The 14823-nt window shown below is 38.2% G+C and overlaps 1 protein-coding gene across 1 annotated transcript; it reads right to left on the bottom strand.

Annotated features, from left to right (window-relative positions):
- LOC127657403 (bis(5'-adenosyl)-triphosphatase enpp4-like) lies at positions 1–14292 on the bottom strand. Its single transcript, XM_052146167.1, has 4 exons — positions 14173–14292; positions 9712–10598; positions 7494–7664; positions 1–5140 (listed from the first exon to the last, which is right to left on the bottom strand). The coding sequence occupies exons 2-4, from the start codon at positions 10556–10558 to the stop codon at positions 4770–4772; spliced, it is 1389 nt and encodes a 462-aa protein (XP_052002127.1). The 5' UTR covers positions 10559–10598; positions 14173–14292; the 3' UTR covers positions 1–4769.
- Positions 14293–14823: the final 531 nt, after the last annotated feature.

The following is a 14823-nucleotide window of genomic DNA, read 5'->3' as shown; positions in this document are numbered from 1 at the left end:
TTTATTTATTATTCACAAGACCAAAGTCACAATACAGAAACCATTCTTTAATTATCTGATATAGATATTTTATTTGATATTGAGCTGCCAAATATCAGTAGCCAACGTATTTCTGAGAAATAATAGGTTCTACATTTCTTGCTTAATTTTGCATAGTTGAATGAAGATTTAGAAAGCCGTGAACAAAAGACCACAAACCTGTCATAGATAAATACTGCACAAGCGAGGATGATTTCAGTAACTACACAAACATTTTTAAGATTTAAGATGCATTTCAATTTCATAACATGTCACTGTGACAGGGCGGAGGGCGGGGCCGGTGTCGTGATGCTGCATACCCCGCCCCCAATCGGGCTAGTCAAGCATCAGAGAGGGATCAAGGCCGACTGGAGGCTGCAGTGGGACAGAGAGAGAGATTTACGGACAGCTGTCCGACACCTTTGTGTGTTTGTCTTTTCATTTAATTTCTTCATTAAAATATTATTTATATCGTCAAGCCGGTTCTCGCCTCCTCCTTTCCATTAATCCAGTTACACTGGTGCCGAAATTCGGGAAGGAGGAGGGATGCGCCTTGGTGGAGTTCTCGCCGCTACCATTAACACCCGAAAGGACCAGCCGCGGCCATCAGCCGGAGGATGGAGGAGCCCAGCCGCCTTGAAGCGGAGGAAAGACTGCCGACCGCGAAGGGAGGAGGGTTCCCAACCAACTGCTGCCAGGGGTGGGGGAGACCCCTACCATCCACCAAAAATGCCCGGGGAGGTGCGGCTGTCGTCCGCTAGAGGGTGGAGGAGTGGCCGAGGACCAAGTTACGGAGTATCAGATAACCGGCGAGTAAGTGTTTTTTTCTTCTTCTCTATCTCTCCCGCTGCCGCTACGCGTTGGCCTTTCCGTCTCTTTTAAATTTTACTTTGGTTTTTAGGGGGTACTGAACTGTTACAGGGAGTAATTATTGTTTACTCGCTTTAGTAATTATTATAGGAGGAATTATTGTTGTTTCCCTGTCCCCTCCCGGATTCAGGAAAGCGAAAATGACCTGCCGGCAGACGGGTCGGACGGCAAGCCCGCCAGGGATAGATGGGGTGGCCTGAGAGAACGAGGGAGGAATGTGGCAGGGCGGAGGGTGGGGCCGGGTCGTGATGCTGCACACCCGGCCCCTAATCAGGCTAATCAAGCCTCAGAGAGGGATAAAGACCAACTGGAGACTGCAGTGGGACAGAGAGAGAGATTTATGGGCAGCTGTCCGACACCTTTGTGTGTTTGTCTTTTCATTTACGTTCTTCATTAAAATATTATTTATATTGTCAAGTCGGTTCTCGCCACCTCCTTTCCATTAATCCCTTTACAGTCACCAAAATGTAAACAAATTAAGAAAACGAAATACATCTTTGTTCAATTTAATGGAACTTTGTCATGAAATTGAAATGTGTAAATCTCAAAACAGGCTCAAATATTGTTTTGACCGTAAACTACATACAATAAAACAAGTGCAATGCAAGAAATATATTTACAAGCCAACAATGGAAATAATGAAATTAAAAAGTGAACAAACAAAAGCCTTTTGTTATTTTCCACTTATATAAGCACACCCACCACTGACTAAATAGAAAAATAAAATTCCTTTAAATATACATCGGTTACGGAGCATAAAACTCATCCTAAAAGCAGCAGCATGGTTTCATTTTCCTGTGAAAAGACTTTGAACCCTACTGTATAGATTACAGTGCAACAAGCAAATATAACAAACTTTACAGTTCATGTATCCATACGACAGTCTGAGAAAGGTTCAACAAAGGTTCCTTATTCTTTATGCAATCATAAAAAAAATCCTATTACAGACAAAAAATACACGTGAGATTGATTATTTCTGTACACACAAAGCAAAGGTCAAACATACTAACAAAATGCATATATAGTTGCATTGTATTTAAATGTGCTTCTATTGGAAATAACTAAATAAATAATCAAAACTGAACTTGTGCATTACATGGCTGTGAAAACAGATGTAGGATGCGATTTAATAAATAATAGCGACAGTTTTATTTTCAAGTAGCTATTCTGTGCAATAACAAATAAAAAAACAACTAGAACAAAACAGAAAAGCCAGTTATAATTATTTCCTGCATTCTTCCTCTTTGGATTGTATGAAGCATATAAAGCACGGCATACTTCAGTAACATTTTGCATCGTTATGAATGCGAAGCAACATATTGAAAGACATTTCTTTTGCCAATAAGCAAAATAATGCCATTTCAAACGATCGCTATATGGGTGAAAAAGAGACATCAGCATGCTTGTGGAATAGCATGTCACATTATTTAGAAAATTACTGTATTTCATAGCGCAATCCTTACTAAACAATATATATCTATTTAATTATTAGTGATGTTTTGTATTCAACTAATTTTGTGTTTAAGACCGAAGGACAACGAACTTTAAAACTAAAAGTTTGAATGTTTTTCTAGATGCATAGCTGTTGCTAATATAGGACATGGACATCAGAGGGACATTTTATCGACATTTAGCGTGTTTGAAAATGAAAGCAGCTAGATGTGTCACATTGTAATAACGATGACGAATCATTACTGTGCATTACTGTAAGTATTGTACTGACTCTATAACGGTGTATAAGTTCTATTGATTGTCATCTATGCCTCATTTTGAGCATCTGAAGGAATAATTCATCCAAAAATGTAAATTCAGTCTTCAACCTCAGTTGAGCAATTTGAAAGATGTAGGACTTAATTTTTTTTCTGTGGAAAACAAAAGACGACTTTTTAAAGAGTGTTAACGCTGCTCTTTTCCATATAATGAGAGAGAATTTACTGTGCATGCCAACTATATAACTAGCTTTATATGAGAAACAGACAAAAATGAAAGAGGACTTAAATTTAGGTCTTTTTGTCACAAAATTATTGTATGGCTTCATATGACTTAAAAAATAGTGGACTAATTTAATTGCATTTTTATGATGTTTTTTTGGACCTCGATAGCATCTTCAAAACTAGGGATGCACACTGATGTATCGGCCACTGAAATTTATTACTGACCAAATTAAAACCATTAGCATATCTGTTATAAGCATGAAAAACTGATAGTTTATTCATAATGAATTACGTCAATTTATTGCGTTGTATAAATTTTGTAAATTGTATAAAGTATGAACTAGGGATGCACCTTTATGAACATTTTTGGCTAATAACAATTTGAGAAAAAAAATAAAATAAATAAAAAACAGGCCGATACCAATATTTTTTCCACTTACCTTATTTTATCATTAGATCACTGTTTTACTTGGAATTATGCTTCAAAAATGAACAAAGAGGTACAAAAGCTTTTTCACTTTGCTAACAATAAATAATTCCCTCTGAACTTCAATTGGATCTTTTGAACACATGACATGCACCACTTTTGAAGAGAGCAACAATGATACATATAAAAAACAAATATATATATATATATATATATATATATATATATATACATACATACATACATACATACATACATACACACACACACACAAATTATGATAACATGATGTTTGTAAGGAAAAAAGGTTATTTAGTATTTCTATAATATTTTTGCCCTTATATTATACATATGTTGGGCAATTCCATGAAATGTCAACCACATCATAGAAAAATAAAAGGTTTACACCAAAGGAACAAAACCCCCTTTTAAAATCTGTATTATAGTAGTATAATGGACAATGGATAATGGTCCAGACCATTAGAGGGCGCCGCTTGCTCACAGAGCGCTGACTGAAGTGCTGAATGCAGAAACTTTTAGGATTTAGTAATCGCGTAAGGCCATGTTGTGATTTCAATCTTAATTCAATCAATCATGCAGCATTAATGGATATCATACCATTGTCTCAGAAGTCAAAGTCTGCTAGTTTCAAAGCCTTTTTAATGGTTTCCCTAATCTTGTAGCCTGTAGATAAGTGCTGCTTTCACAACTGTTATGTCCATTTATTTTAGTATTAACGTGAGAACGAAAAATAATAAAAATTAAATGTTACATGCTAATAGGAGTGTCAACTCTTCTAGATATTGTGGCTATTATTATTTCTGGATTGTGCATTTAAACTCAGAGTTTTTACAAAGTGTTTTACTAATTAATTAAAAATAAACAATCGGTTTTTCATATCTGCATTTTCATGCTTATAGCCGATATGTTGAATGGTTTTAATTAATACATTGGTGAATTCCTAGTATTAACTTGAATAAAGTGTGCAATATAAAGCAATACCTATCAAGACAAATAAAATCTGAATAAAACATTAAGTATTACAAATGTGCACAATATGAATTTCAAAAACAGAAGTACAGAATTTCCCCCACATCAACCAACATGTTATCATACTTTTTAAAATATTTAAATTTATTTGTATTTTTATGTTTTTAATTGTAGCTCTCTCAAAATGTTGGCATGCCAGATCCAAAACATGTACAATGAAATTGATTGGTCGAACAATAAAATAGCTGTTGCACCATTTTGTACATTAAAAAGCATAATTCCTTTAAACCAAATAAGGTGAGTTAGGTGGCGAAATATCGGTATCGGAAACGTTAATATCGGTGCATCCCTAGTCAAAACATCTTTCATGTTCCACAGAAGAAAGAGTCAACAAAATACTGTAAGGGTGAGTAAAAGATTACGTTTTTGGGTGAGCTATCCCTTTAACGTTGTGCATGTGCTTGAATCAATTACAATTCCCTTCATTTTAAAACCATTAAAAAAGCATTTTAAAACATGCACGTCGCAGTTCATTCAAGTAAAGGTTCATCATCCGCATCGTCATCCAACTCCAAACGGGCGAATGGACGTGGAGACGAAATATTTCTGTTCTTCATGAGCTTAAATAGACACGTAAAAGTGGTCAGGATTATTAAGACACCGAGCACGATACCCACCGCTAGCGCTAGCTCGCCACACTGCTCGTTAATTAATGCACAGCGCACGTGAGCGAAGCTGCCGTTGTTTGGCATTGGGGGAATGCCGATGAGGTGGCACATGAGAGGATAGAGATCCACACTGTTGATGCTCGACATCTTATAGCCTTTGCGGAAGGCAGGCCCCTGGGCGGCCAGGAAAGGGTGCATGTTTGGAAGGGTATTGTCATAGCCATGATCACCCACTGCAAAAGAGAAGAAGCATCGGATTTAATAATAATTACAAATATTATTTCATTTCTATAGCACCTTTGTGATTGTGGGTGGTTGTCAGAGCATTGCTTTGTGGTTGCTAAGGTATTATGGGATATTTCGAAGTGGTTCAATTCTGACTAGGGCTGGGTATTGATACAGATTTCTGATTCGATTCCAATTCACAAGCTCTCGATTGGATTCGATTTTATATAGACAAAGTTAACTTTTTATCAAATTGGTCACATTTTAACTTTTTCAAAAATTTTCAAATTCAGTCTATTCCATCACTTAGTATCTTGAAATTGCATATATTATGGTACATATATACAGTGGCAAGAAAAAGTATGTGAACCCTTTGGAATTAGCTGGTTTTCAGCATTAATTTGTCATAAAATGTGATCTCATCTTCATCAAAGTCACAAGTATAGACAAACACAATGTGCTTAAGCTAACAACACACAATCAGTTATAATCTTTCATGTCTTTATTGAACACATCCCATTCAACGTTCACAGCGCTGTGGAAAAAGTGAGTGAACCCTTGGATTTAATAACTTGTAGATTTTCCTTTTGCAGCAATAACCTCAAGTAGCAGCGGATTAGACCTGCACAACGTTCAGAAGGAATTTTGGGCCATTCTCCCTTCCAGAACTGTTTTAGCTCAGCCATATTCTAAGGATGTCTGTATGAACGTCTCTCTTGAGGTCATTCCACATCATCTCTATTGGGTTAAGGTCTGGGCTCTGACTAGGACACTCCAAAAGGGTGATTTTCTTCTTTTTTTTTTAAGCCATTCTGTAGTGAACTTACTTTGATGTTTAGGGTCATTGTCCTGCTGCAACACCCAACTTCTACTAAGCTTAATGTGGAGCACAGTCACACTGACATTATCCTGTAGGATATCTTGATAAACTTGAGAATTCATTTTTCCCTCGATGATGTCAAGAGGTCCAGGCCCCAAAACAGCAAAGCAGCTCCAAACCCCGATGCTCCCTCCACTGTACTTCACCACTGGGATGATGTTTTCATATTTGTATATGGTACCCCTCTTCCCAAACCATTCAACCTTAGATTCATCAGTCCACAAAACATTTTCCCAGTGGCGCTGTGCAGTGTCAAGGTGGTCTTTGGAAAACTTCAGATGCACAGCAAAGTTTTTGTTGGAAAGCAGCAGCTTCCTTCAAAGTGTCATGGACACATACCTGTTTAATTGTATCCATATAATGGTCTCGTTAACAGAGATATTAACCAGTTCCAATGATTCATTCAAGTCACACTAAGGTTAATGTTTTTTTACCTCATTGCGCATTCTGCGGTGTGCCCTTTGAGTCATCTTGGCTGGACAGCCACTTCTAGAGAGAGTAGCCACAGTACCAAATCATCTCCATTTATAGACAATTTGTCTAACTGTGGACAGATGCGTATCTAATCCATTAATTGGATGCCAGGTTTGCCAAATCCTTACTCTAATTAGATTAGTCTAGGGGTTCACTTAATTCTTCCACAGCACTGTATATACAATAAAGACAGTAATGATTATAATTTTTTTATGTGCTGTTAGCTTAAGCACATTATTGTTTGTCTATACTTGTGACTTTGATGAAGATGTATGACCAATTAATGCAGAAAACCAGCTAATTCCAAAGGGTTTACATACTTTTTCCTGCCACTGTATTTTTGTTACATTTGTATTGTTTACATATATAATAGGTACCATTTACATAACGAGAGAAGACCATCCGTGTGTGATTAGAATTAAAGGTTAGAATTAAACAACTTCTCCACTAAACTACTCAATAACTAGTGAGTGAAATCTGAACATTTGCTAGCCAGTGGCTAATGATAGACATTTTTAGTCACATGGCTTGAGATTTGGTTGCACATGTGAGGGATTTACTTGCGTTATAAAGGGTTGCCAAATGGGGTGAAAGATCAATCTTGGGATTTAATAATTGATGAATTCGAGATTGTTTATGCGAAGAACGCTATGCATCAGAAAATCAATATTTTTACCCAGCGCTATTAGTGACCCAAGTAAAAAGCTAAAACCCACGTGTCTATGATATTCTGGTCTCTATAGGCTATATATGTCTCAGATCCCTCCTTTAATGCACGTTTATGGGATTTTTTCCACCATTATTTTTATCAGCTAGGCCAAAAATTTAAACCTCATCACTAATTGCAAAAAGCCAAAGTTTGATCAATAGTAATAGTGATGCTTCCCTTAACATCATCCAATAAATACATTTTAATAATGTAAAACAGGTTTCTTCAGCATAGTCATATAATTCATGTTTGAAGGCAAATGTCACGGTGTGCCTGATTGATTTCAGGGAACACTTACATCGTGGGAGTCCACCATTTCTGACGATTGTCCAGCCTTCATCCGCTACCAAGATGATTGGCTGAATCCGTTCGTTGTTTTTATAATGCAGCCTATCAGGAACAGTGTCCTTCAGGTAAACCTTCATGTGACCGTGGCAGCTGGACAAGTTTTTGTACACAGTCAAACAATCTGTTGTGTAAAAAAAAAGTATAAACAAAAGACATTTTTATTAGCTGACCCAGACAGATTCTGTCTAGTTGTGGACCTCTGAGGAGTGGATTAAAACATTGTCATATGTGTTAATGAGCTGAGAGGAGTACTATAAACTCTCTTTGTTAGCTGAAGGCTAATCTAATTAGCCATATATAATAACAAGCATGTGAGGGGTGGGGGATGTATAGAACTTTTTGGAAGTTGGCTGTTCCAATTCTATGGAAATTTGCAGAGCTACTAAGAGTTCTGAGAGACTGTGTGAGGATCTCGATATCGGTCAGGTTGATTAATCTGAAGGTATTTTAGATAAACAGCGTCAACTGATGCAACAGTATGAGTCCTTCATAAAAGGGTTCTAACCCATGAACCAAACCAACCAGCTCCAAGGCGAATAACAATATTACAAACTTTGATTTGAAGCTAAATAAAAAACATTTAAAAAGTTGGGCAAAAAGACAAAGGTAAAAGAATGTATCCTAAACGTCTTTAATAAGGGAATTAACTACAATCCCATGAAACATTGTGAATGACATAACGGAATATAAATTATGGGAAAATGTAAAAATATTGGTTTAAAGTTGATACATTTATTTACATTTGATTGCAAAATATTCAGATAATTACTCATTTGTAATATATTTATTTTAAAGATTGTATGGAGAATGACTCGACTGCATATTCGCAGTGTGCCATGGGAGTGGGCGGTCACTGCAAAGCGCTTTATGCGCACTTTGTTCACTGCTGTCCTCTGATTGGTGGATTGTTTTCCTCAGGATCATGGGTAATGTAGTTTTTCACAAGAAATTCAGCTGTTAAATAAAATTTTTTTTTAAATAAAGCAGATGTATGGCGTCAGCAGAAGCATATACCATCGACAAACAACCTCGGAGCTCACGGTTTGTCTGTTTGCCTGAAATGTTTATAAGTTAGCGTTAAAAATCAATTCGCCTATGGAGAAAATTCATGGGATTTTTACTTACAGAACCAGACTGTTGCACTCTATTGGCTCTAGATCAATGGAAAATGTATTCAATGTTTTAAGTGATTTATAAGTAAAAAAAAAAATAAATGTGTTCATTCAAATTCAGCTATTTTGTGTACATCTAATTTGCCTAAAATTATTTATACATAAACTATAGGGATTATTGATCTGCACACTATATTATCTATATATTTTTGAGGCATTGATATATTTAAATTAGAAGCCTAATTTGAATACTTTCCAATTCACTCATTTGGCCACTGTTTAACAAACTGGCGTAATAGCGTTGGGACATCACAATTGTGTGATATAACATTTACTGAAGACATAAGTCATGATCACACACGCACGCACACACACACAAATTACGAGCTGATGGCAGTGCAAAGTTATTAAGGATTTTGTACTACTTCAAGAATGAACAAAGTGACGTTGATGAGTTTGCAGGTTAGTGTATGAAACTGGTGTAACTGCGCAAACTGAACGATTAGAAATGGCGACGTTTATTATGCAATTTCTCTGCAAGTAGCCTTGAATAGGTCTTTCTTTCAAGCTGTCAAACCACAAAAAGACATACTTGTAACTGAAAAACATTGTGTAGGCTATATGAGATATACATATACACAATATATCATCCAGCGATGGCTAGAGTCAATAATCCTTTGATAATGATTTGGGTCGAATTGAATGGGAAACTATGCGAGAAGCGCTCCGTGGCACTGCGGAATTTTGTTGCTGGGCATGGCTGTGTGTGCGTAATTTCGTAGAAAATAATTGTTTAGAATTTTAGAATGCGCCATGTCGTCTGTCAGATGCGTCCGGTATGCAACCCCTTTTAATTGACCCTGCCGCTCACACTTTACCGTAGTTGTTTTGAGAAATATGTTTGAAAGACAATGAGCAGCCCAACTTATATTTGAAAAAATCCTGATATATCGATAATAATCTGAAAAATCTTCCAATTATCGATGCTTGAAAAAGGCATCGATCCAAAGCATATATATATATATATAACATAGAATATATATAACAAATTACTACCTGCCAGTGGAATTATGGCGCCCACAGGAGTGAGGTCCACTATGGTATAGCTGCTGGGACTGATGCAATCGTCCAGTTTAATGAGTCTCTCTTGTGAACATTGAGTCATACCATGATCACTAGTAATGATAATGTTTATTTTCCCCCATAATCCCGTTTTGTTGAGCTGCCCCATCAGTAAACCTACAAGACTGTCCACTTCCTTCAGAACCCGAGCCATCTCTGTTGTGTTATCAGGGCCATAATGGTGGCCCGTCCGGTCAGGTTCTTCCCAGTATAAAGAGGCAAACTTAACCGATTTGTCCTCAGTCATCCACTTCGTCAAGTTTCCCAGCCTCTCTTGGAAGGTCACCCTTGAGTCATATTTAAATTTGTATTTTAATGTGTGGTTTTGAATATTCACATTTGTTCCTGGCCACATAGCGGATGCTGCTTTGTAACCGGACTCCTCTACAGAGACCCAAATCGGTGTGGCTTTGTCCCACCAGAATGGATCGCTGCCATTTTCAATAGAGAAATGCTTTTCCGTCACGGGGTCGTACATCATACTGGCAAGTATCCCATGGCTCTCCGCGTACAGTCCCGTGACGAGACTGTAATGATTGGGAAAGGTTTTCGTCGTAAAGACATTGGTTAGCTCGTGTACAAGGATGCCATCGGAGAAGAACTTTTCAAGATTGGGTAATGAGTACTTTTTCAGATAGTCTGCCCGAAAACCATCAAATGACACTAGAAGCAATGGCGGGGTATTGTTGCCGGACTCTGGCACCGTTCCACTTCTGGTTGGCATGGAAAGGGTTAACCCACTATAGATGATGAGAGCACACATATAAAAGCGAAACTGCATCGTGTCACAGGATATGGGGTTGTGGGAGTCACTTCCTTCACTGTGAACATTAAAAAGACAATTCATATCAGACAGTAGTAGTGAAAGCCCCATAATAAGACCGTTATACCCACAAGCCAACATGTGAACAACTCATAATCCCTCCCTCCACCAACTTCTCCATTTACTCACCACTAAATCTCTCCTTAACTTGTGACAGTTATGTACCCATACCTTACCATCCCACCCTTACCTGCATATTATTAATAGCTTGTTTGCAGTCACGTGATTCTTAGGACGTGTGAAATACAGATGGAGGTCAGGAAGTGAAAAGCAGAATGGACGAGATGGACTAAAGTCCGTACTGTCCTAGTTTAGACGCCATTACGAGAGAAAGGTATAAACAGAAAATCACGACATATGTTGGACGTGATCCTTATGTTTTGAAGAGGAGCGATTTTCAACTGAATACTTGCCTGCCATCGAGGCAGTAGATATAAGCAACTACCTTGTCCTCCAGACATCCTTCTACTCTAGAAAACAAATGAAAACATACAAAAGTATGGAGGCATACAACCTTTTTGTTAGTGGTTGGGTCAACGACCTCGGTACCAATGTGCTCCACGATGACTCTCGTTTGGCTTTCGCCCGGGCGAGTGGCATTTCTTTTTTTGTCCTGTGGATAAACTTAGCAACAAACATTAAACGCTGCGGCGCCTCTCGATGTTAGCATTATGGTTGTTTACGTTACATGATTAGGTTAACCACTCTCAAAGGTCCGCCGAAATGCCACTAAAGACACGGATCATCGCGAAACAAGACGGAGAAGTCATTGCAGCTCATTGCAATTGTATGGTAGGATAAGTTATTTAAGTTCGCCTGCAAAGACTTTGTAATTAGCGTCGCTATCGTTACGTATTTTTGTTCAGATACAGGAGTACAAACTCAAACAAAGAAAATAAAAAACAACACCGCTAACGTTACATAAACGTAGCCATATAAGTTGTATTAACTTCCCTTTGATGAAGTGGTCACTGCACACTAGTGATGTATGTCTCGAGACCGGTCTTGGCCTTGACAGTCTTTGGTCTTGGTCTTGTCTTGGTCTCGGACCTCTTGGTCTTGTCTAGGTCTCGCTGTCTCTGACCGACATAGCGGTCGGAGGATTTAGCAATACAATACTACAATATCCACGACGACACAACGTTCGATAATGCTACAGTATTATTATTTCGCGCCCTTCAGATGCAACCAATCACATGTATTTTTTTGTGACACAGCCGTTGGCGCTCATCCATCCATATAACATTATGCCTCAGTGAGTGAGTGTAGCATAGAGTGTAAAGAGCACAGTCAGTCAGTCAGTAGTATGTCAGCGGATTCCATCCATCCATCCATCCATCCATCTTCAACCGCTTATCCGAAGTCGGGTCGCGGGGGCAGCTGCTCCAGCAGGGGGCCCCAAACTTCCCTATCCCGAGCCACATTAACCAACTCTGACTGGGGGACCCCGAGGCGTTCCCAGGCCAGTGTGGAGATGTAATCTCTCCACCTAGTCCTGGGTCTTCCCCGAGGCCTCCTCCCAGCTGGACGTGCCTGAAACACCTCCCTCCTTACCAGATGCCCAAACCACCTCAACTGACTCCTTTCAACGCAAAGGAGCAGCGGCTCTACTCCGAGCTCCTCACGGATGACTGAGCTCCTCACCCTATCTCTAAGGGAGAAGCCCGCCACCAAAAATTTGCTTTCGTAGAACACAATGAGTTCTTCAGCACATCGTCAAATAAAAAGCATTCGGCGAAATGTAGATTCTGCAAAGTCTGCTTGACAGGGACAGCCGGGACCACCTCAACGTTCACCAGACACCTGGAGCGTAAACACAGGGAAATCTAGCTATCTACCCATTTTCAAACTCTTTGAGGTAAAACCTTTCCAACCTCCCATGACCAAACATATCATGTATCTGCTGAATTATTGTTGTTTATCATGTTTTCTTCTCACACGTACGGTATAAGTTATTTAGGGACATATTTTTTGCAAGCCTCTCTAAGGACGTAACTAACGTTAACCTGGTGAAGAGTGTAACTAACGTTACATGCCAAGTAACGAGATTTTGGGTAACTGCACAACTTTGAGCGCACCGCCAGCGGTGTGTGTGTGTGTGTGTGTGTGTGTGTGTGTGTGTGTGTGTAACCATAGCGACAAAACGACCAACTTTCAGATTTTTTTTCCCTCCGGTCTCGACTTGGTCTCGGTCTCGACTTGGTCTGTCTTGGTCTCGGTCTTGGTCTCGACTTGGTCTGTCTTGGTCTTGGTCTCGATACCCTCTGGTCTTGGTAGTGTCTTGGTCTCGGTTTAGGCGGTCTTGACTACAAGTCTACTGCACACATGAGCATTATCCGACTCGGCTCCTCCAGACCGCAGACACAGGTTTACAAGCCACTTTTCCAACGTTTTTCAGTCAAAGGGGCATTTTCCCCCTTATGAACAACAACTTTTGGTACACGATAAACGCTCATTGTGGTTTCTCGGTTTGGTCGATTTGAGCAACCGTAAACGATGCAAAACATTGGCATTTTGATTTTGCGATAGTGTTTCCTATGTAGAAAATCACTTCCTGCCCTCCATCTGCATTTCGCGCCACAGCAACGCAGTGACGTCATGTGCAAACAAGCTATAATGGATTTATACTGAATATTTAAAGGGACAGTTCACTGAAAAATGAAAATCATGTATGCCCTCATGATGTTTTAGCAGATCTAAATGTTGTAAACAACCTCTCTTTGAACCAGAGACACATTTTGAGTTGTATGCACTTTAGTACAAAAGCAATTAAATTGTTATACAGTATGCGCCAACATTTAAATGATATATCTCTTCAATGGTTTGGACTGAAAACATAATAATATCTTTCCTTTTCACTTTTGTGCATGCAAAAAACTCAAAATGTGTTGCTTGGTCAAAGTTTATGTTATGTTTATATATATACACATCATTGAATGTCATTGTATAGTATAACCTGTTGCTCAGTGCACGACAACACAGAACTTTACCTATATTAGTCAACGTTACTCAGAATAATAGACAATCTTGTTTTTTAATGAAGGTTAATGGTGATGAATTTAAGTCTTTATCCTATAAACTCTTCCAAACATTTGAATACTTATGGATAACAATATAACCAATTGTACATATTAGTATTATTAATATGCAGAACTTTCATGTAATACATTTAAATATGAGGAAGTGGTTCAGGAAGCAATAGAGAAAACAAAGAGGCTCTTGACTAAATGATGCTGAGCAGGTGCATAACATACAGTGTACTGGATCAAACTCACTAAAGAAGATCAATATAAAAATATACAAGTTGCTTAAAACTCATTTATACTTCAAAATGTATTTATTTTTTATTCTTTCTATCTATTGGCCTTTTCGATGACCTGCTGTTTACAATAAACAAATTAACAAATTTGCAACCAACAATGCAAAACTTGACACTCCGGCGCTGTATGACACTACGATCACATTAGTTATGATGTATTGATTATGAGATAGCTGATCAATGAATGTTTTGGTCAAACTTGCTCATTTAGCAGCCCAAAAACACAGAGAAGCAGCAAGTAATATCAACCTACCTTTCAGTTTGGGACGTTAGGACGCGTAACGTTTACATGCAGACACATTAAGGCAACGCTAATCTCGCTCTGACTTGATATAGCCCAGTTTCTGTTTTTGATGCGGTTTCTCGCGCTTCCTCAAACGCAATGCCGGCATGACGTCATAACTTGACTGACATATGGCGCAGCCGACAGGATTGCGCGGAAGAGCGCGCGGTACGTCCCACTGCAGGTGCCCCTACTGTTCTGTTGACATATTAGATGTAAGGAAAACAGATGATGTAAATAAATGATGGCAGTTCAGACACTTAGAAAAAAAAACTGTAAAACAAGGCACTTAAAAAAATACCAGTACTTAAATAAAATTACATAAAATTGCAATCAAATAAATAAAATATTAAAGAAACTGACATAAAATGCATTTCAACGTCAATAAATAAACAGTGCAAATAAATAGATATTTATTTTTTTTTTTCATTTGCTATGGGAAGTTATTGCAGCGGTCTTCCAGAAAACAAATAATTTTTTTTAATTACATTTTTTATTTTATTTATTTATTTATTTTTGAGACAGTACAGGGAATGTACAACCCGGAGCCAGACCAATGCAGCAAAGTGGATATATTAATATTATTAACAATAAGTCACTTAAATACATTTACAAAATACA

The sequence above is a fragment of the Xyrauchen texanus genome, chromosome 16, assembly GCF_025860055.1.
Source record: "Xyrauchen texanus isolate HMW12.3.18 chromosome 16, RBS_HiC_50CHRs, whole genome shotgun sequence".
Classification (NCBI taxonomy): domain Eukaryota; kingdom Metazoa; phylum Chordata; class Actinopteri; order Cypriniformes; family Catostomidae; genus Xyrauchen; species Xyrauchen texanus.
This window is presented reverse-complemented; position numbering and strand designations above follow the sequence as displayed.

Excerpts from the sequence above, each read along its gene's own strand:
- LOC127657403 (XM_052146167.1), bottom strand. The coding sequence starts at position 10,558 with ATGCAGTTTCGCTTTTATATGTGTGCTCTCATCATCTATAGTGGGTTA. Across the intron at positions 7,665-9,711 it reads CGCCATAATTCCACTGGCAG|ATTGTTTGACTGTGTACAAA; the intron begins GTAGTAATTTGT and ends TTTACACAACAG. Across the intron at positions 5,141-7,493 it reads AAATGGTGGACTCCCACGAT|TGGGTGATCATGGCTATGAC; the intron begins GTAAGTGTTCCC and ends TCTCTTTTGCAG.